At 36.3% G+C, this 20220-nt stretch overlaps 2 protein-coding genes across 4 annotated transcripts; both read right to left on the bottom strand.

Moving 5' to 3' along the window:
• LOC109326692 lies at positions 354 to 6729 on the bottom strand. Of its 2 annotated transcripts, XM_019559431.1 has the most exons (16): positions 6558 to 6728; positions 5971 to 6176; positions 5304 to 5440; positions 5122 to 5232; positions 4918 to 5019; positions 4709 to 4814; positions 4419 to 4619; positions 4037 to 4205; positions 3860 to 3941; positions 3677 to 3770; positions 3307 to 3403; positions 2431 to 2524; positions 1736 to 1808; positions 1245 to 1418; positions 1000 to 1122; positions 354 to 757 (listed from the first exon to the last, which is right to left on the bottom strand). In XM_019559431.1, exons 1-16 carry the CDS (start codon positions 6568 to 6570, stop codon positions 596 to 598), a joined length of 1944 nt encoding a protein of 647 aa, XP_019414976.1. In that variant the 5' UTR covers positions 6571 to 6728; the 3' UTR covers positions 354 to 595. The 2 variants fall into 2 exon arrangements, with proteins under 2 accessions (XP_019414976.1, XP_019414977.1); XM_019559432.1 differs by lacking the exon at positions 354 to 757 and having other exon boundaries at positions 1006 to 1122; positions 1741 to 1808; positions 6558 to 6729.
• Positions 7926 to 16966, bottom strand: LOC109326765. Of its 2 annotated transcripts, none has more exons than XM_019559567.1 (9): positions 16707 to 16966; positions 15758 to 15840; positions 14702 to 15598; positions 14490 to 14616; positions 12694 to 13485; positions 9814 to 12538; positions 8910 to 9106; positions 8702 to 8761; positions 7926 to 8509 (listed from the first exon to the last, which is right to left on the bottom strand). In XM_019559567.1, the coding sequence occupies exons 1-9, from the start codon at positions 16750 to 16752 to the stop codon at positions 8151 to 8153; spliced, it is 5286 nt and encodes a 1761-aa protein (XP_019415112.1). In that variant the 5' UTR covers positions 16753 to 16966; the 3' UTR covers positions 7926 to 8150. The 2 variants fall into 2 exon arrangements, with proteins under 2 accessions (XP_019415112.1, XP_019415113.1); XM_019559568.1 differs by having other exon boundaries at positions 8910 to 9103; positions 16707 to 16965.

The raw sequence follows: 20220 nt of genomic DNA on the forward strand, positions 1-20220 counted from the left end.
TCATCCCCAAATAATGTCTCATTTTAACATGAAAATTGGTTCAACTTTAATTACTCTGTAATGTACACAAATGGCAGCAAATAAAATAGGCATTCCTTCTGTCCATAATTATAAAGTACTTATAACCAATTCACACATGTTAAGGAAAATAATTAAAAATAGTTGCAAATCTCAAATTTGGCCCAAAAAATATGAACATTTCATATAGAAGCATGCCAGGATTCTTAAAGCTAACATTCTCATATACTGGCTACCCTAACATTGCAACGTAGCTGTAATTTGTGAAGACATACTTAGGCCTAAGCGCTAGTAAATTTTGTCTAAACTGCAATTGATATTGATGCTATGGACAGTGGAGGGGAACATTTCAGCAATGAACAAAGGACCTGTCATCTAACAACATTCTAAACATATATTTAGTTACGTTTCGTATCAACAGAGTTCAAACTATGTGTGAAGAAAGAATATAGAAGAAAATGAACCAGAGGGAAAGAACTAGGTTTAATTGCCACATCTTTGAGAGATACAGAAGCCTCAATTTTTCAGCACCTGACAAATAAACCACTTGAACCATATAGTAATATTACTGACAAATTCATGAACGGCAAGCATTAAAAATCTGCCCCCTCATTGCATCAATTGGCATGTGCTCAAATGTATAACGCTCTGGACCGAAGTACACTCCTGTCCTCTCCAAAAGCGCAAGACCTTCATCCCGACCATATCTTGACGCGTACAGTCTCAGGTATTCAATGTCCTAAATAAGGGCATAAAATATGAATCTATGATCAGATGCAAATTAGTGACTACTTACAGCTTATGGCAGCACACGCCATGAAAATAAACTTTCATGCAAATGGATTTAGAAATATTGTAAACCATGCAAATACTAAATATAAATACTGAGCTGTATCTATTGTACTTATAGAAAGGTAAGTATTTCATATATATGTCTTGAGAATAATTTTCAGAATTATGAGAAAACAATAAATGCTATACCTGTAAGCCACTAAGTAGGCGCTCTAGTCTAAGAGAAGCCACTGGTTGATGCGAAGTTGAGAACACCTCACCTGGGTAGTATAGAACTCCATCTCCAGGAGGAAGACCGTGCCTGAATCTTATCTGTTCATACAAATATATTGGTTGTCACTTGTCAGGACAATAACTATACAGCATTAACGAGTTCTAACAGCTCCATTCTTTTCCATAGTGATGATATGGCATGAAGCAAGCTCGACAAATACCTCTGCACTGGCTGTAGTTGCTTTCTCATAGCAGTTGGCACCCCAGTATAAAAATCCGGTGCCACCCTCTTTCCAAACACGCCACATGACAGCACGGTGCTGAGTGCCTCGCATCCCAAGGTGCCAATTTGGATGAGGATCTGATGGTCCCATGCAGACATATGTCCACCATTCCTGTAACAAAACAACCACCTCCCTCCAATGAGCAAATAAGAGAGTATAGGCACCAGCACAACAGTAATATGCATTCTACCATGTATCACTTTATCACTTGTTATTTTGTATGTCCAGGATTTCTGCATTATGCATGATATTATCATAAAAACGTCAAGCATTTCTAGCATCCCGCTCTCGGATATTTTTATACAGAAATGCTGATTAAAATTATGCAATGCAACTGACTAATTACTTCAGAAACGAGTAAACCCACTTAAAATGATTGTCAATCTTAAACCATTGTGGGTGCCTGTGCAAGGAAATTACAATATTACCTCACCATTCTCTGGTTGTAATTCAGAAATAATGTCCTTGACAAGGTCCTCCCGATTGCCAAGAACCCATTCACTGCAAAGACACATTTGATTCCTTAGTGTACTTAATGACAAGAGACTTCTCTTTCTTTGTTCCTTCTTATTTTCGCCAAAATTAATTTCTTCCATAGGCACACAAAAATGAGACAAAGAAGGGGTATGAATATGAGCCGCAGCATTTCAATTTCCATCAGCCAATAAAGGTTTCTAAATAACAAGCAAGTCAGTGACCAAACTGAAGTTCAAGTTACACTTTCTAATTGATGGTATGGGTAAGAAAATGAGCCACGACATAGAAGTTTAAAAAATTGGGTGGGTCAAGTAAGTTGGAGAAGGGGCACATTTGGTACTGTGGGAGACAAAACCTCCCACTCAAACAACACAGCCGATTTACATGAGGGTCCTCCAACAGAAATGAAAATGGGACAGTATGTAACTGCTTTTTTAAGGAAGAATAAAAATGGAATGCCACTGCCTATATACCAAGATTCTGAAAATTGCTTCACCAAACCAATCACATAAAGTGAGAGACTCAAAACTTTTCCTCATAAAAGTTGTTTTCCGCATGAGAAAATTCCAGAATTGAGGAACATCCAATCATACCTAAAATTGCTTTAACAAATTTTTTAGAGGAGACAATCAATATAGTGCAGTACCTAGTACAATAAATTTGATTATGAGGACGTAGAAAATTTGGAACTTTTACGAAAGCCTCAAAAGGTGTAGGTGCAAGAGGTGCATCATTTGGCCCTACATAACAAAGAATCACATGATACATACAGTCAGAAAAAAAGAACCAGCTACAGAAGTTTAAGTGAAAGGACTTGTGGAGAAAAGTGAGATAATGCTTAGACAATGAAACCATCAAATATATGACAAATAATTGCAGAAACATGCCCCATAATTACTAGAAAGAAACTAAATCAAAAGCAAAACGACCATCAACAAAGCCAATTTGAGATTAGTATCATATGAACACAGATAAAGATTGTGATAATTATCTATAATATAACACACATGAACTAGTGTGAATTACAATCTGAAGTCAGACTTTGCAAACGGAGAGGATTTAGTTACAAGTAAAATATTAAATCTCAAGGATCTGCTAGTAAACAATGTATGCTGATCTACCAAAAATCGTATTCTAAGGTTCAATTCATTCATTATAAATGAGAAAATACGGTTTTTTACATGGTAATATGCAAGATTAAAGATGTGAGACATTCAGCATGTAGAAACTGCAGTTACATCCATCGCAAAACTATTCCTAGGTCAGGTAGCTCCAAATATGAATAAAAGATCATCTAGAGTATATCAGTTTCAGCCATCCATCAACTAATTTCGGAAACAATCATAGTTAGCTGTTGCAAACATATGAAATATTTGCAATCATCCAAGAAAGTTCATATACTGCGTAAGTCAAAGCCATTACCAAGAAGAAAAACAACCTAAATTATAATATAGGAAAAATAACCATCACGAAGCCTGACAGTAGAGGACAAGTTAGAATAATTTAGGTAGATAAAACATACCACAATAATAAGTAGTTAAAATTCGAGCATCAGGAGCATAAGCATGAATCTCACTGGCCATGTTCCGAACCGAATCATATTGTTCCAAATTCAGCGGCTGGAAAAAATAAGAAAGCAAATCAGCTTATCAAGATCATAGTAAAGTGCATCAGATTTAAAGTGATACCACATAGGACAATTCAATGATAATGAAGCTATATTTTTCTTAATTCAGCAGGAAAGCAAGAAAATAATTAACCAATGACTACTGCCAAAATCACTTGCAAGTTGTTTTCCGTAGCACTATCCAGAGATAGGAAAAGGTAGATAACAAAAACTAAGATGGTATCCTAGTTATTATTTTATTGTAAATGGCAACAACTGTTTATACCTCATCCCACAAGTAAAAGTATGCTTTTCTCCAGTGGGTCTTGGTTCTCAATATCTCAACTTGTTTCTGTAAGTAATCCTTTGCCGCATCATTACTGTGGCACATCAACAGGTGGATTGAATGTCATCAGTTCTCATTGCAAATATACCTGAGGAAAGCGAACTGTGACAACTGACTGTATACCCGGAGACTACTTGAGTATATGGCACAGCATATGCTGCCAACCGTGGGTCTGACAAATATTCATCTGATTTTGGATGATCCACTATACAATAGCAAGAAGGAAACATTCAGCAACACTATAATTTCTCCTTTCGTGGTTGATTCTGTCAAGCTAATTGTCTATAGTGTAAAATATACCTGGCCATGGACATGTGTATGTCAAAACACGCATACCATCAGCCCATCTGCAAAAATAGGGGCTGATTCTATATTGTAGAAGCCATTTGAAATGCTGATCCAATGCCTCATACCATTCAGGTGTCCCATGTTGCACACCAAAACGATCCTCAATTACAGTGTCAGATATCTAGTGTGGAGTAAAGGAAACAACAAACTGTGCACGATATAAACTTTTCTAACATCACAAAGATATACACCCAAAGTGCCTCAGTCGATGGAAATTCCTATATAAGCAGTAATAATTAAACAACAAGCGATATACATGCCATAATTTTCTACACGTGTTTAAAAAAATCACGAATAAAATGGGTTGGCATGCCTGGTATTTAGTAAGGGATACACCAAATACAGCAGGGAGCGAAGGAGTTTCAGGAAGCACAAATTCCCAAACAGTTAGATTTAATTTCACCCGTAAAGAGAGGGTTGAAATGGCATCCTCATCCATTATATCTGCAGGCCCATTGTCTGAAAAGAACTCAGAAAAAGATGGAGAAAGAAGAACCCTTCTTAAAGATGCAGTTGCAGATTTTACCCTTTCAACCTAAAAAAGATAGATGCTCCCATGAAAGACCATAATAACACCAAAACTAAAAAGAGTATTTGAATGAGACGCAATGGGGAAAAACTGACCACTTCATCTAATGGTTTTCCTTCAATAGGATCAACTATGTCGAGGCAGTCCCTAAGCTCCCTATACAATTGATGTTTCTCAACTTTGTTTAAACTTTGAATAGATCTGTGCAACAGTTAAAATTGAAAAAAGTTGACAAAAAAGTTAAGAATTAAAATGAGTAACACAAAATAAGAAGTAGCAGAATTATTAAAAGAAAGAGGCTCACTCCGCATCATCCTTAATGGCAGTAATGAGAATCTCTCCTTCATATTGTCCTGGGGCTTGAGCACTTGGGACATCAATGGATATCCAAAGAGCAGTAGTCTCTCTGAAGAAGTAAAATAATGCCAAAAAAGGGTGAAATCCTGCATCTTCTGCACATAGAAGAAGGACAAGGAAGAACTCAACCAAATATTAATCAGAAAACTACCCTGGAAATAAGTTTATTTGACTAACTGGAAGATCAAGGGGCACAAGAGCATCTGGTACACCTAGAATGGGCACCACCCGCCGCAACATTAATGACTGCCCAACAACCAGTCTGCCATCACTGATGTCAGCCCAAAACCAAATTAAATAACATTTATTCCATACAACATAAAAAACTCCAACCTGTCTCCAGATGTTGAGCATAGGTCAGTGCACTGAACCTGCACAGTCCCTGCAACACCAGAACCACCCCACGAAACCTTTGGCCGGATAGCTATTTGAACACTCTCCCTCTCATTTCTAGCTGCCAGCAGGTTTATCTTTAAGATAAGGCAAAAATCTTAATGTCAGAAGCAAAAAGCAAATGATCTAGAATTCTCTAATTTCTAAAACTTCTATATGGTTAAATTCGAACCTCAAATCTAATTATCTAAGGTAAAGAACTTCAAAGTTCCAAATTGAAAGTCATAGGTGCATCTATTGAGAAGTATTCAACCCCATCTTTGAATTAAAAATTGAAGTGTGAAAACCATGCATTAATTGATCAAATAATCAAAACCATTGTGACTAGTTATAGGCATAGCCGCATAGCTGTAGAAGCATGCATCAGGTGTAGTTAAGTGTGTAACAGTAAAGGAAAAAAAATCATTTTTTTACGTAATTCACACATGTAATAACTTGTGACTTTGTGAAATAAACCAACCACACTCTTCGATCACTCATGCATTTCCTATGCATAAACAACAAGCATTGGTTTGGGCCATGCTTACAAAAAGAATATACAATTATGTGATGATTATTAATATATAAGTTACGACCACAAAATAGGGTAAAATTATAAAATACTAACAGGCTCCAAATTTCTAGGCATATCTTGAGGTCCAACATTTGCAGTGCTTGGCATGCACCATACATGCACTAAATCCGGAGTTGGAATTTCGGTAGGATCAATTAATCCTTTGAGATTATTCAGACCATGACCATCATTCCACCCATAAGCTGTACCGCCTCCAGCAACGCCTTCAACCGGTGGCACAGTAACATCTTGAGGATTTCCTGCCAGATGCATCAGCATATGATGGAACAATTACATTAATACACATTAGTAGAGTCATTCCAAGACTCATGTACTATTCACAATTTCTCGTTCTTCATTTTTTTTAAAATAACAATTTCATATTCCACTATTCACAATAATCCTCCTTTACCTATCAATATTCGACAGTTTTAGACACTCCTAATCAAATTCTCTAACACACTATAAGAAATCTAACCAAAAGGACGAAAATCGAAAATCATTCGCGGCAATTGTAAGCACAGAAAAAGGCGAATCCATATGATTACATACGAAACGAGAATTTTGAAGAACGCAATAGAGTTGAAACGAGAAAAGGAAAAAGGAAAAACGACATGTAGTGAGAGAGTAAGAAAACTCACCGGAGTTATCCATATCGGAGATGGTGGTGGTTATATGAATGATGCGGTGGCCGGAGAAGAGAGAAATGATCGAGGTTCGTTTTAATTAAGAAATTCAGTATCGGAATGCAATGTTAAAACCACCACAAGTTTTTGCTTTATGCTTTACCCTTTACTTTTTTTTTTCTTTTCCACTTTCCCAATGCTTTCTATAGTAGAATATACCAAATTATCAATACTATTACTCTACTAGTAATTTATACATAGTCAGTGTATCATCCACCATTCATTTGCAATATTTTTATCCAAAGACTAAAAATCAATGGTAGATAATGTAGTGATAGTGTAAAACTCAGTGGTGTATATATCTTTTTCCCTTACCATATAGTTATATATACCACTCTACCTATGTTTTCTTACCCCCAAAAATTTACTATATATAATCTTACTCTTAATCTTATTTTTGTAAATTTCATTATTATTTAATATATTAGATCTCCATCATTCTGATTTTCTGAAAACAGCAAATTCATAAATCTTGATCATATTTAATAAACTTGTCAATCTTATATTTAAGAACTCGGGTTTAAATTCAATTATGCATATGAAAAATATAGAAGTAATAGTCTTATTATACTTCCCAACTGGAACATATTACCTCTTGTAAGTAAAATCAAATTATAAAATCTGACTTTAGAGACTTCAGTGGAACAGTTACAAATTCCACAAATTCCAAACCAATTTAAAGCCTTGACTATTTTACTTTCTTTTTAAAAAAAATAGAAGTTTTAATATCAAATTGCTGTCAAAAATTAAGTTGACCAATGAACGTTAAAGTCAGAGACAAATTTTGCATTTACATAATGTTAAGGACAAAATTGACCCATCAATCTCAAGAACCAAATTGGTGATGTAATTTAACTATCATCCTTAAATCTTGATAAATTTTGGCTGAGTTTTGTAAAAATTTTATCGTACATAATCACAAAAGGGTGATTGAAGAACATTGGAACATTGAAGAGGTTGATTTTACATTTTTGGGTTGTCCGCAGATTATAATAGAGTAACTGGAGATTCTAATTCCAGAAAGTGTAAAGTTGATTCTATAATTCTATTACTGAATTTGATTATTTCATTTCAATTGAACACTGATACACACCTGCATGATTTAAAATTCATATCTTGTCTCAATAAAATAAAACTTGTTTTAAGCAATTGCACTTCCAATATTAAGAAATCTGAAGCATTTGAATTGTAAAAGTTAATATGAAGCGTGATACTTTGAACGTACTACCAAATTGAAATCAAGAAACAACATTTGCTACACAATACATTATCACCGGAGCGAATATTCGGGTATCCTACTAGTTAAAGGAAGACATTAATGTCTCAGAAAGCACATTAATTGAATGACGTTAAGACTGAAAATAAAGATTATATGTCAAGTAATTCTACATTAGGAATTAGGATGACAAAATTGCTTGAGCAGATCTAATTGATGCTGCTACTGTTGCTACGTGAAAAAAGGCAAACAAAATTCCTACAACAGAATTTATTTACAAATTACAAAGAACAAAAATGTATTTACATGTTCTGCAAGAACCTGTGTTAATATTATTCCTCTACTGTCTGGATCTCACCCATCATGATCCGATTACTTACGACTTGGAATCCTAAAACTGAAGCACCAACCTTTTTCCCTTTCTTACCCTTCTTCTTCCCACCTTTTGAGGATCCTTCAGTGTGGCCATGATCTTGTAAATCTGCACTTCCAGATACCATAGTTGCAGAAAGTTTCTGATAATTCGGCATCTGAAAAGCTATTTCCAAAACATCCGGTGGTAGCAACTCCATGTAATTTAGGAATTTATCAATGAATTCATGATCAGGATCATATGATCCAAGGTTTTCTATTAGAAGCATCTCTGCTTCGGATCTGGATTGCTTCAGGCAAAATTCAAGGAAATTCGTATCTGCCGCCAGAAAAAAATATTGCAAAAATGACAGTAACTATAACCAAGAAAACGTGGCCAACAAACACCTTGCTACATTCAGTTAAATAACGTGGTTCTTTATGGGAAAATAAAATTTGGAAAAACAGATTTGCCAGTAAACATTAAATCATCAAATCATAGCAAAGAAACCAAATTTGAAATGTTACCAACCTTTTGTCCCAAGAAGCCTACCACACTCATTCTCACACCAAACTCTGAAGTCAATGGCCTCTGAAAATAAAGAATAGCTCAACATCATCACACTATCATCGGTGATCCAATCAAAAGGTGATATATGCATGGAGGACTCAGTAGATAGAACTGCCAAGCAAGTGGAATCAACACAATTGAAATGAAAGAATAGGCAATATATCTTTACCAGAATTCTTAGTCATGGCATCACTTTTTGATTTCAGAAATGATTGAGAAGAGGCAGGTGATGATGATAGAGATCGCACAGTGGATTTGCCACTCCCTGATTTTTGTCTATTCAACGGTCCCACTGAATTATCTTTAATAAGAATATTTTTAGAGCTCCAGCTCCCCTGACTTGCAAGCTGAGGGAAACCTGGCCTACTAACAAAGACAACAAAACTTGCTGAATCAACTTATATATCAAAACTTGAATTTCATGGAAACAATAAGTCAACCACCTACTATTGCTTATGTTACTTTTGGATAAGAATTTAAAATGGAACTACTGCTCTTGTATAGAGGCAAATTCCAAGGTGGTGTAGGACTAGAGTAAGTGCCCTTAGATGTCTGTCCGAGTCTGTGAATCAGCCTTACTTCTGAATCAACCACCGTCATACTTTTCAGAACTTTCTGTCCAAAGAATCGATGTTCTAGACTTCTAGTACTATTTAATGCTGAGGTCACTGTCCAAGGAACAATTTTGGATTAGGTGACTTCCAATATGGTGACTTTGGTGAATCCAAGCTGTTGGATGAAAGATTGGACAGCTTAGATTTCGATCTCAACAAATCAGACTCAAAACACAGAATCTAAACTGTTCAATCTTCGTCCGGCTCAAAGTTGCCTAAGTCACCATCGTCATAGTGGCCTATCCAACGCCGTTATTTTTAGGGTTATTACTTTGTTAGTCGGTTGTGATATATAAGCAAAATCTGATTGCTCACATGTATAATTTAGCAGATGCAAAACCCTCAACAATTTTCATAAAATGGTATCATAGACAACAATCAAGCTTATATATTAAATAGTTGCAACCATGGTGTGGCATGCAGCAAAGTAATGGCACAACAAAGAGACAGAAGTCATACTGATTAGTTTCTTGCTTTGGTTGCTCAATTTGACCCCAGAACAAGTCATCATCCCCCTTGTATTTTGATTTAGAAGCTTGGGAGTTTATCTGGATAGGCAGTGCAGCTTGGTTTATCTGGATAGGCAGTGAAGCTGAAATTGGCAATGGAGGACCATTACTCCGAGCAGCTTGTGCAGGTAGTAATTTCTGGGGGATAGGCAATTGGTTTGTGGGAACTCTGGAAGAAGCCTTTTTCTCCTGCTCCTTTTGAATGTCCCTTAATGACTTTGGTTTAGGAACCCGACCAGAATCAGTAGTCCATGCTGGAGAAGGAGATGGGCTTGCTGGCTCTCCTTTCCACAGAACAAAATCTCCTATAGATGGTCCTGCGGGGATGGCAGGAAGTTGTTCTTTTTCCTGCTGCACAGAGCGGGAAATTTTTCCCTTTTCAGTGGGACTAGAACCTACAGGCACTTCACTAGAAGCAGTTGGCACTGATAACTTAGCCCCTGAACCCTTTGATTTTGCAGACCTTTTCCGGTTTCTTTTAGTGTCTTTAGCTTCAATAAAGTTCCCATCGTCTATTGGTTCAGAATGGGCAGCGACATTTTGTGAGGACAAAATACTGTCTGGAACCAAATCACTAAATTTATTTACACCTGCTAATAGATCATGTAGTGGGCTTTCTTTAATATTTTGAGAAGTTCCAAGTTTAGCCAGATATTGAGTATTGCCTGCTCCACTGTGACTTTCACTAGACACCTTTGTAGAGTCTGGATTAGCTACAGTTCCAACCCAAGGAGTTGCTAAACTCATGGAATTGACGGCTGTAGCAATCTCAGATACAAGTGTCTCTGTCCGTGCTTTTCTTTGTTCTTCCTCTTGAATTTCTAATAAAGACTTTGTCTTGAACTCAGGAGCAGGTTTCCATGCTCGTCCACAATGTAAGTCGGTACTCTCTGTGGCAACGGAACTAACTGCATTTGACCCACTCTCAACAACTGTTTCAGCAATGCTTCCTGGAATACTTGCAGGGAGACCACTAACTTCTTCACTATCTGCCAACTTTGTGGTAGCAGTTCCAGTTTGATAGCCATCACCTCTTGTTTGCTGAATATATGTTTCAGCTGGGTCACCTTTGCGGGATTCGCCCACATTTATCTCACCATAATTTGGAATTTCAGTTTCTGACTTCTTCGACTCCTGCAAACTCACGTTTTTTAGCGACCCCTTTGCTTCATCAGAAGACTGAGATTTGGCAGATTTTTGCTTCTTAGATTTTTTCTCAGTAGCCTTTTTGGGTTTATGTGCTTCAACATTTCTTGTATCAGCTACAGAGGGCACAACGCTGGAGCTATCCTTTCCACTCTGTTGCTCTTCAAGACTATCTGATTTAATCTCCACATCCTGACCCAGTTCACTTGCTAGTGGTAACTGAATCCCACAAGATCCAGCCAAAGAAATAGCAATAACAGGTGCAACACACTGTTCAGGTCGAGAATGCTCAACAGACTCAGAAGTCGCAGTCTTGACAGAACCGTCATCCTGACAAGTGCCGTCTAGCATCTGCTCCACAGATTTAGCAGTATAGTCAGAAAGAAAGAAAGGTCTCTGCTCAATGCTAGGTTCCTCTTTGGATTCGTTCTCATGTAGTACAGAACTTTCAACAGGAGTTGATGCAGGCAACATTACCTTCTGGAGATCTTCATTAATATGCTCAGGCATACTGGGGCCCCAGCTTCTCTGACGATTAATATTCCCAAATAACAGATTAGACAGCTGCACAGAAGCTTCACTGCTATTATAGCTAGTGCCCTGGATCACTTGATGGGGTGAATTCAAAGACTTAATACTAACCTCTTCACGCACTCTTGGAACTGGTGCCTGAGAGCTCATGGGGAAAATCTCTTGTGTTTGTTGAACTTGAGAAGAATTCAGATGCAAATTTCCAATTGGTATTCCACCTCCCTGCAAGTGTCCATATGATAAATCACCAAAGTGCTGGTGAGACTGATGCTCCTGCAGCATTCGAGAAATCAGTTGCTGCTGTTGTTGTCGCAATAATAACTGTTGCTCCTCTTGCTGCTGTAGCCTCTTCAGCAATAAGAGTTTATCTAATAATGGCATTTGATGTGCTGGAGCAGCTGCTTGAGAATGCAGCTGCAGCAAGTATTGCTGTTGGAACATATTCAATATTTGAGGATCTTGGAGTAAGCCCGAAGCAAGTAATTTCTCTACTGTCAAAATACTAGATGGGTTATCTGAAGCCTGAGCTATTAAATTATTTGTAGACAATTGATTTGGTGGTTGCAATCCTTGCTGAATACCAAATGGTATTTGAGGAAAATTCTGATCGCAATGCAAGTCATTCTTATTCTGAATGGGATCCAATCCACCTTGTAAGGGATAATTTGGCCATCCAGAAACAGTGTTATTTAAGCCAGAGGATGATCTGTTGGATAATCCTTGGAAGATTGACATCAGCTCAGAACTTTGGGACTGAAACTGACGAGAATCGTCACTCAATGATGGCAAGAATTTTGAATGTGGTAGTCCATCTGGAACAACATCTGGTTTTGGAGCAAGGGATGCAACATCTCTCCCTGGCCAATATGGATAAGGATTGGACAATGACCTCTGTTGTTCAATTGCCATCCTCTGCGCCAGTAAGTAGAGGTTGCTTCCACTATCTACTTCGGGTGGGCCCAAATTACCAGAATTATTTCCAACAAACCCTTGTAAACCTAAAGAGCACACATCAGAACTAGAATCAAATTAGCCCATCTCAAAACATAGTCAATGTAACAAAAAGAAAAAAATAAGGAGAGAAAATGTAGTGCACAGCAACATATTTGCAGCCAAATTATTAAAAAAAAGCTAAAAAACTAGCAGTATGAACCTTCTGATAATGTGAGACTATGAAGTGGAGGACTGTTCTTGTTACCAGACATGAGCGATTCTAAAAACTTATTTTCAGCTTCTGCAGTCGAACTCTGTCTATGCTTATAATCATTTCTCGACATCTCAATGTTACTAAGTCCAGGATGTATGCTCCCGAGGGTACTGGAATTCTGCCGACCAGGTGCCTCAGTATAGTCTAATGTTGTTGCAGGAAATCCAGGTGGTGATTGGGCTTTAGCTCGTAAATGAGGCATGGCATCACCAAGTTGCAACCATGGCGAGTCAGCTGCTGCATTTTCCAGACGGACAGGTAAATCAATACCAAAATATCCAGCTTCAAACCATCCAATAATATCAATTCCTTTGAACGGGCCTTGAATTAGACCACGAGGATCTTTATAGAAAAAGGATAGCTCCTCTGGAGGAGTCTGTGGAACTCTCCTGGTTTCAAGTTCACTGTCAAAAATGCCAGATAGCTGCCTCTTAAAAATGGGTACTTCACTAGCTTGCCACTTAGCTACATCTCTTGCGTCAGATAAATAATCCAATTTGCTGTCTAGCTGAGTAATAGGATCTTTTGGCTCGTTTAACATGATCATATCTGAGTTTCTTGACCTAACATCACGAGACACATCATTGCTATCATGTAAAACAGTGGATGTACAATCATCCAGAGGTGTAGCATGCCATGCAGCAGCAGGATGAACAGAACTATTTCCTTCAAAGGTTGATTCTCTGTTGGTGGGCACCTCATCAGCCATTCTGTAAGAGCCTCCATGTTCATCTCTATCTGCACGGAGACAGTATAAGCAAACTCCATGAGAAACAGAAAAATCCATCTCTCATAGTTGTCAAATGCAGCAAAGTGTAATATGTTTAAGTAGGGGTATTTTTCCAGTAACACTTAAACATATATGCATACACGAAATAAGATGGGATAGACAATGTGGTAAGATATGATAGAGGCAAAAAGGGGAGGCAGAACCACTAATTAAGAGCTAGTTTAAACATGCAGATGCAAACATACTCATCATCATATCCAGTAATATTATAAACAGGAATTCTAGATTCTAAACAAATTACACTATATGTTAATATAAAGAAACCGTTGTAAATTGTAATGTCCCATGTAAAGAAGTAATGAAATAAACAATTACCAGGCTTTCAATTAATTTTCCATTACCAATACCTTCATTTCTCAACCAGTTAGAGGATGCTTTAATATCCAGTATGTTTTCCATATTATTCAGGCATCTATAACTGAGTATGCTTTTCATTTGAAGAGCTTTATGAGAAATTCAATTGAGCATTTTCAAGTTGTCAGAACTCAGAACCTTACTCTTTATAATCATAAAGAGAGCCTGTGATAGGGTAGGCATAGGGTAGTAGAAAAGAGGTTTATTGTTATGAGTTGTTAGAATTAAATAAAGAGGGAATTCCTAGAGTACCCTTACTAGTTAGTTAGATTAGTGTATTAGTTGTATAAATAGAGGAAGGAAAGCTTGTAAGAAGTAGTTTTTGGAGAAGTTGTAATTGGGAACTGATTTAGGAAATCAGTTAGGGAAGTTACTCTCTTGTGGAAGGAGTTCTTCATCATTGTATACACATTTTCAGCAATAACACAATTTACAGATCAAGATCACATTGATCTTACATCTATTCTTCTTCTATTTTTTGTTTCTACATTCTGATTTGATACCAGTTCTAACAGCCTGCTAAAGCAATCCAATTCTTAGAGAAGGTAGCCTGCACCTACACCTATCTGTAACCTTATATCTTAATATCTTAATGTACCTTGGAGAGGTGAGCCATGCTTCATTCGTCTTGAATGTGTAAATTCTATTGAGCTTCGGCCATCTTTCAGCACCTGAGATGCATCGCTGCTAAGTATTTCCCCTTCGTCAATACCATTTAAGACAGACTGTTCAAACAGAAAAGCAATCTAATAAACCACTAGGGATTGAGACAGCAACATCCAGAAAAAAATAAGCGGTGGCATCAATTACCAGTTCTTCAGAATTTGGGGCACAAAGAGCTAGAGGCTCCAAAGGATCATCCTTTGTAAGATGAGATACCTGCACAAAAGCATCCACTAGTTTTCTATCTGTATGCATATTGGTCACTCTGTATACATCAAGCAACTTTGTCCTACTATATCTAAAGGAACAAGCTTCTTCATGCTCATTTTCAAATTTATCCAATACAGTTCCAGGGTATTCAGAATATGTAGATGTGCTGTTCCTATAGCTACCACCAGAGCCAGGACGAGCATGACCAAGAGTAAAGACAGGAGGCGTGTCCTCCCCACGGCCCCGTCCATGACAAAATGTAGGCACTTGTTTTTTTGGAGTTACATTTTGGATGTAGGGTGAGTCTACCCTTCCACGGCTTTGTGCGGAGTTAGGTTTCCATGGTCGATACCGATCCCCTTCCTTTTCATCCTTTCCTTGATTGGAAATGTGAGATAAACCTCTGCCCAGGTGCAGATCACTATCTTTACCAGAATCATCCAATTTTTCACGAACAGCTTCTGGCTCCTTATCATCAGGACCCCAGCGCGTGTTCCACTTACTCTCACGTCGCAGGTCCAAGTTCCCTTCTCTGTTACCTGAATCATTCCATCTATCAGATGTACCACGGCGTGGTTCTCCTAAGTGCCTCGTAGCTGAACTTTCCGTCCACCGCTCCACTCTCCGAGCATCACCTAGGTCTTTGTCTCCATCCTTCCAACGATCCTTGCGTATGGCATACTTAGTGTCTCTTCCTTCATCACGCCAAAGATCAAAGCGTCCACCTTCAGAGTCAAGCACGGATGGCCTAAAGACATCCTTTCGCTTATGGCCATCGTGCACATCCTCACCTGTGTGATTGCCATATGGTGTATTCGAGACCACGTGGTTTTCCTGAGTCATCAGAAAAAGAAAATGAAAAAACTCTGAAGCAATTATAAATTATTTCTTGAGTGATTTGCGCACAGAAATCGTATTTGCGCCTATAAACTTTATAAAAGTAAAAACTGACCAAAATAAAAAAGGCAGTAGTAGTAGATAGTAATTACACACCAGAGTTCCAGGTTTACTCTCCCCGGACTTCGGAATAAGCCACTGTGGTGAAAGGGGAAGAAGACCATCAGAACCTTGGAAATCTGTACAAAATTGCTAAGAGCTTCAATTATTAAAAAAGGATTTGAAAATCCTAACCAATCATAAAACGCTGTTCTAGTTTTCAAGTTCAAAAAGAAAACCAAGAAAATGTACAACAAAAATCAATATCACCAAGAAAATAAAAGAAGAGTAGTATGCTAGGTCTGTGAACGACATCCACTTTGCATTTTTCTCAACTTGTTTGGCATCTCCAAAAGTCATATAATTGTAAATGGATTTGGTTTGGAACTCAAAACTTGACAGAAGAAAAATTGATTGATATCTCATCCCTTAAGGTTCACCTCAACAATTTGGTAAATACACATCTAAAAGTAAGTTTGATTAACACTATCCATACAATGAACAAAGATTCTCTATCCCAAAAAGTTCATGCCCCACGTCCCAAACCAATCAAGTCCCGCCAAATAATTTAAAAAAATTATTTCTTTTTTATGATTTTTCTTTTTAAGTATGTGGCAAGTTTTAATTGGATTGAGACACATCTGCTACACAAAAAGTAGGATAGGTGATCTTCATTCTCCATACAATATTCATTCTATCAAAACCACAGTTAACAACGAATTATCCTAACATATAATACAAACACAATTTAAACAAAACTAACTTTACAATCACAAGTGTCGATGAATTCCCAAATACACCCTAACAGGTGGTTCAAACACTAAAACAATAAAAGGTAAAAACGAAGGGAATGCAGACAAATTCGTCGATGTTATGTCCGGAATTCACTATCTAAACCTAATACTAATCAAACAGGTTCAGAAACGATAATTGAATTTTAATTTAGAGGACAAGAAGCAAAACCCTAAACAAAAAAACAGAGAATGAGAAATGGAAATAAAAAAACCTTTGCGGATCTGAAAGGGAGTGACGGAAACGGTGCGTTCAGCCATTGATGCGGTGATGATCAGAGATAGCAACAGCGAATTAGGGATTTCGATACGATTGCACTTCAGAATGAGGAAAACTCAAGAGAAGGAATGAACAAAGGTTAAAGCCTCCAAAATTGTGCTTTGGGAATGAATATCCACGCTCCCTGGACAGAGCGTGCGTGCACGCTCCTTGTTTTTTATGGTCGTGTCTTGCACGCGACTTGGTGGCGGTGAAATGGGTTTGGGTAAAAAGTGTGAAAAAATATTGAAATGAATTCCTTGATTAAATGGAAATGCTTGAGTTATGGTGCATATGCTTCTCCTCAACCCAACTTGTCTCACTTGACTTGGCTCATTGAGTTTATTTGTGTATTTTTATGTACTCTTCTTTATTGCATGATTTGCATTGTTCATTATCATTACACCTTACCAATAAAATATTGATATAGTAGTTTAAGGTTTGTTAGAATCCAAAAAAATCAAAAGGTTAAAGGTTCTATTCCCGACAATATTTAAAAGAAACTTTCGTACCCATAGAATAGAGATACATTTAATATCAAAAAATTATAGTTATACTCTTCACTATTGTGTTTAGCTTTTTCCTCTCTTTTTTGACACACACCAATACTCCATTTTTTATATATTTGTTTATCACGTATTTATCTCTTCTTAGTTTCTTATCTCCGACCAAACCAAATGGAAGATATAAGTACCCCTAACTATTATGCATGCTTATCACTCACCTCATCACATCCACCTCTTGTTCTTTATCATCCCAACTCTAGCTTTGTCATTGTTTCTTCTTCTTCTTCAATCCACCAAGGATGGTGCATTGGTGCTTTATGATTGAGGTGGCGTTTTTCAATCATGTAATTTGTATTAGTACATGTTTGAGTTGTTGCTATTTAGGATTCTCGTCACATTATAAGGGGAATGAATATCACTTCATTATTCATCATTGCTTTACATACAATTAGTGTTGAGTTGTTACGTCAACTAATTAAATGTCCCTAAAAAAAGTTGATATCTTAATGAACCAAACCAACTAAAGTTTCACTTTATCACTCTAACTCTAGTGTAGTTAAAATAAGTTTAATATATATAACCCGTTCAAAATGATGGATTAATCATAGCTGGAAATTGGTAGGCCTAACACCATAGTTAAGACAAGTCTTATATATATATATACTATATATATATTATATATATTATAGATATATGATTGTATTATAATGATATTGAAATAGGAAATTTTACTTGGTTGATAGTGTAGTTTGATTACATTATCATATGTTTAATGTAACTTTTTAGAAATTATAGGATTAATGTAATTTTAATGGAAATCGTGTATGTTATTGATGATTTTAAGGGAAGTCGTGGATTAAGAATACAAGTTACAAGGAAAATCGTGCCTCCCGTCCAGTGTTATAAAAACCGGTTCGTGCCGGCCGGTTCAACCGGCGAACCGATATCAATATCGGTACAGTACAGTAATTATACCGGTCATGCAATCATATCGACTAAAATCGGTCAAAACCGGTCGGTTTTCAATTGAACCGTACCAATCATACCAGCAAGTTTTTTTTTCAAATTAATTTTTTAATGAAATTGATACAATTTTTTTATATATTTGTTTATCACGTATTTATCTCTTCTTAGTTTCTTATCTCCGACCAAACCAAATGGAAGATATAAGTACCCCTAACTATTATGCATGCTTATCACTCACCTCATCACATCCACCTCTTGTTCTTTATCATCCCAACTCTAGCTTTGTCATTGTTTCTTCTTCTTCTTCAATCCACCAAGGATGGTGCATTGGTGCTTTATGATTGAGGTGGCGTTTTTCAATCATGTAATTTGTATTAGTACATGTTTGAGTTGTTGCTATTTAGGATTCTCGTCACATTATAAGGGGAATGAATATCACTTCATTATTCATCATTGCTTTACATACAATTAGTGTTGAGTTGTTACGTCAACTAATTAAATGTCCCTAAAAAAAGTTGATATCTTAATGAACCAAACCAACTAAAGTTTCACTTTATCACTCTAACTCTAGTGTAGTTAAAATAAGTTTAATATATATAACCCGTTCAAAATGATGGATTAATCATAGCTGGAAATTGGTAGGCCTAACACCATAGTTAAGACAAGTCTTATATATATATATACTATATATATATTATATATATTATAGATATATGATTGTATTATAATGATATTGAAATAGGAAATTTTACTTGGTTGATAGTGTAGTTTGATTACATTATCATATGTTTAATGTAACTTTTTAGAAATTATAGGATTAATGTAATTTTAATGGAAATCGTGTATGTTATTGATGATTTTAAGGGAAGTCGTGGATTAAGAATACAAGTTACAAGGAAAATCGTGCCTCCCGTCCAGTGTTATAAAAACCGGTTCGTGCCGGCCGGTTCAACCGGCGAACCGATATCAATATCGGTACAGTACAGTAATTATACCGGTCATGCAATCATATCGACTAAAATCGGTCAAAACCGGTCGGTTTTCAATTGAACCGTACCAATCATACCAGCAAGTTTTTTTTTCAAATTAATTTTTTAATGAAATTGATACAATTATTGATTTTTTATTGATTTTTCAACATTAATAATAATATATTATATTTTTATATCTAATTTTGTCGGTATGCAGTTTAATTAGTAAACCATCGGTTGAACCGTTATACCACTATACTAGTACTCTAATCAGTTTGATGACCAATACGGTATTAACAACGGTGCTCCAATCGACTTGATTATTACTTTTATCATGCCACATGTCAGAAGAGATGGCATACATCACTCACATTGCAAGTGGGCATCTAATTAATAGACATATGCCTGACGCCTCCTGCTTGTTAGGTTGTAATTATCTTGTACCCAAAATAAAGGAGTGGCTATTATCGGTAGCAGTGGCACATCAATTTATTTTCTAACTAATTATCATTTTTATGACATAATTATGAAATTGACAAGTATTAAAATAATATAGGATTAAACTAACATTTTATTTTATTAGAAGATCAACTTCAAGTTTAAAAATAAAATAGAAAATTAATTTGATGTCTTATCACTTTAGTTAGACTTTATTTGTTTAATATATCAAGGGTGTATGGACCCTCACATACTAATGCTTTTCCTTTGAGATAAATGCTTGATTACTTTAGTAACCGAAATGGGCCTTATTGGTTTAATTAAGGAGGAAAAAATATATGCACAAAAATGTCTGATTTTTATATGTTTAAAATTTATACAATGACAGTGTAAAACTGTCAGGATATCATTTATCATTGATTTATATTATTTTTTGTTTTGTTGAGAGTCAATAGTGGTTAACAAATCAATGGTGAATAATTACTAACAATGTAAAAAACTCTTATACTGCTTTTGTATACATATTAAATCTTTTTTTATATATGTTCAGCCTATTATTAATTATTTATTTTTAGAGAAAAAATGTATA

The sequence above is a fragment of the Lupinus angustifolius genome, chromosome LG14 (assembly GCF_001865875.1).
Source record: "Lupinus angustifolius cultivar Tanjil chromosome LG14, LupAngTanjil_v1.0, whole genome shotgun sequence".
In the NCBI taxonomy this organism is placed as follows: Eukaryota; Viridiplantae; Streptophyta; class Magnoliopsida; order Fabales; family Fabaceae; genus Lupinus; species Lupinus angustifolius.

Bases quoted from the DNA above. Each gene is read 5' to 3' on its own strand.
- LOC109326692 (XM_019559431.1), bottom strand. The intron at 5,441-5,970 runs GTTAGTATTTTA...CTTATCTTAAAG, and splicing joins TGCCTAGAAATTTGGAGCCT to ATAAACCTGCTGGCAGCTAG. The intron at 5,233-5,303 runs GTTGGAGTTTTT...CAGTGATGGCAG, and splicing joins TGCTCAACATCTGGAGACAG to ACTGGTTGTTGGGCAGTCAT.
- LOC109326765 (XM_019559567.1), bottom strand. From the start codon at position 16,752: ATGGCTGAACGCACCGTTTCCGTCACTCCCTTTCAGATCCGCAAAG. The intron at 15,841-16,706 runs GTTTTTTTATTT...AATTTTGTACAG, and splicing joins TCCCTTTCAGATCCGCAAAG to ATTTCCAAGGTTCTGATGGT. The intron at 9,107-9,813 runs GTATGACTTCTG...TGTCTTTGTTAG, and splicing joins CCAAAGCAAGAAACTAATCA to TAGGCCAGGTTTCCCTCAGC.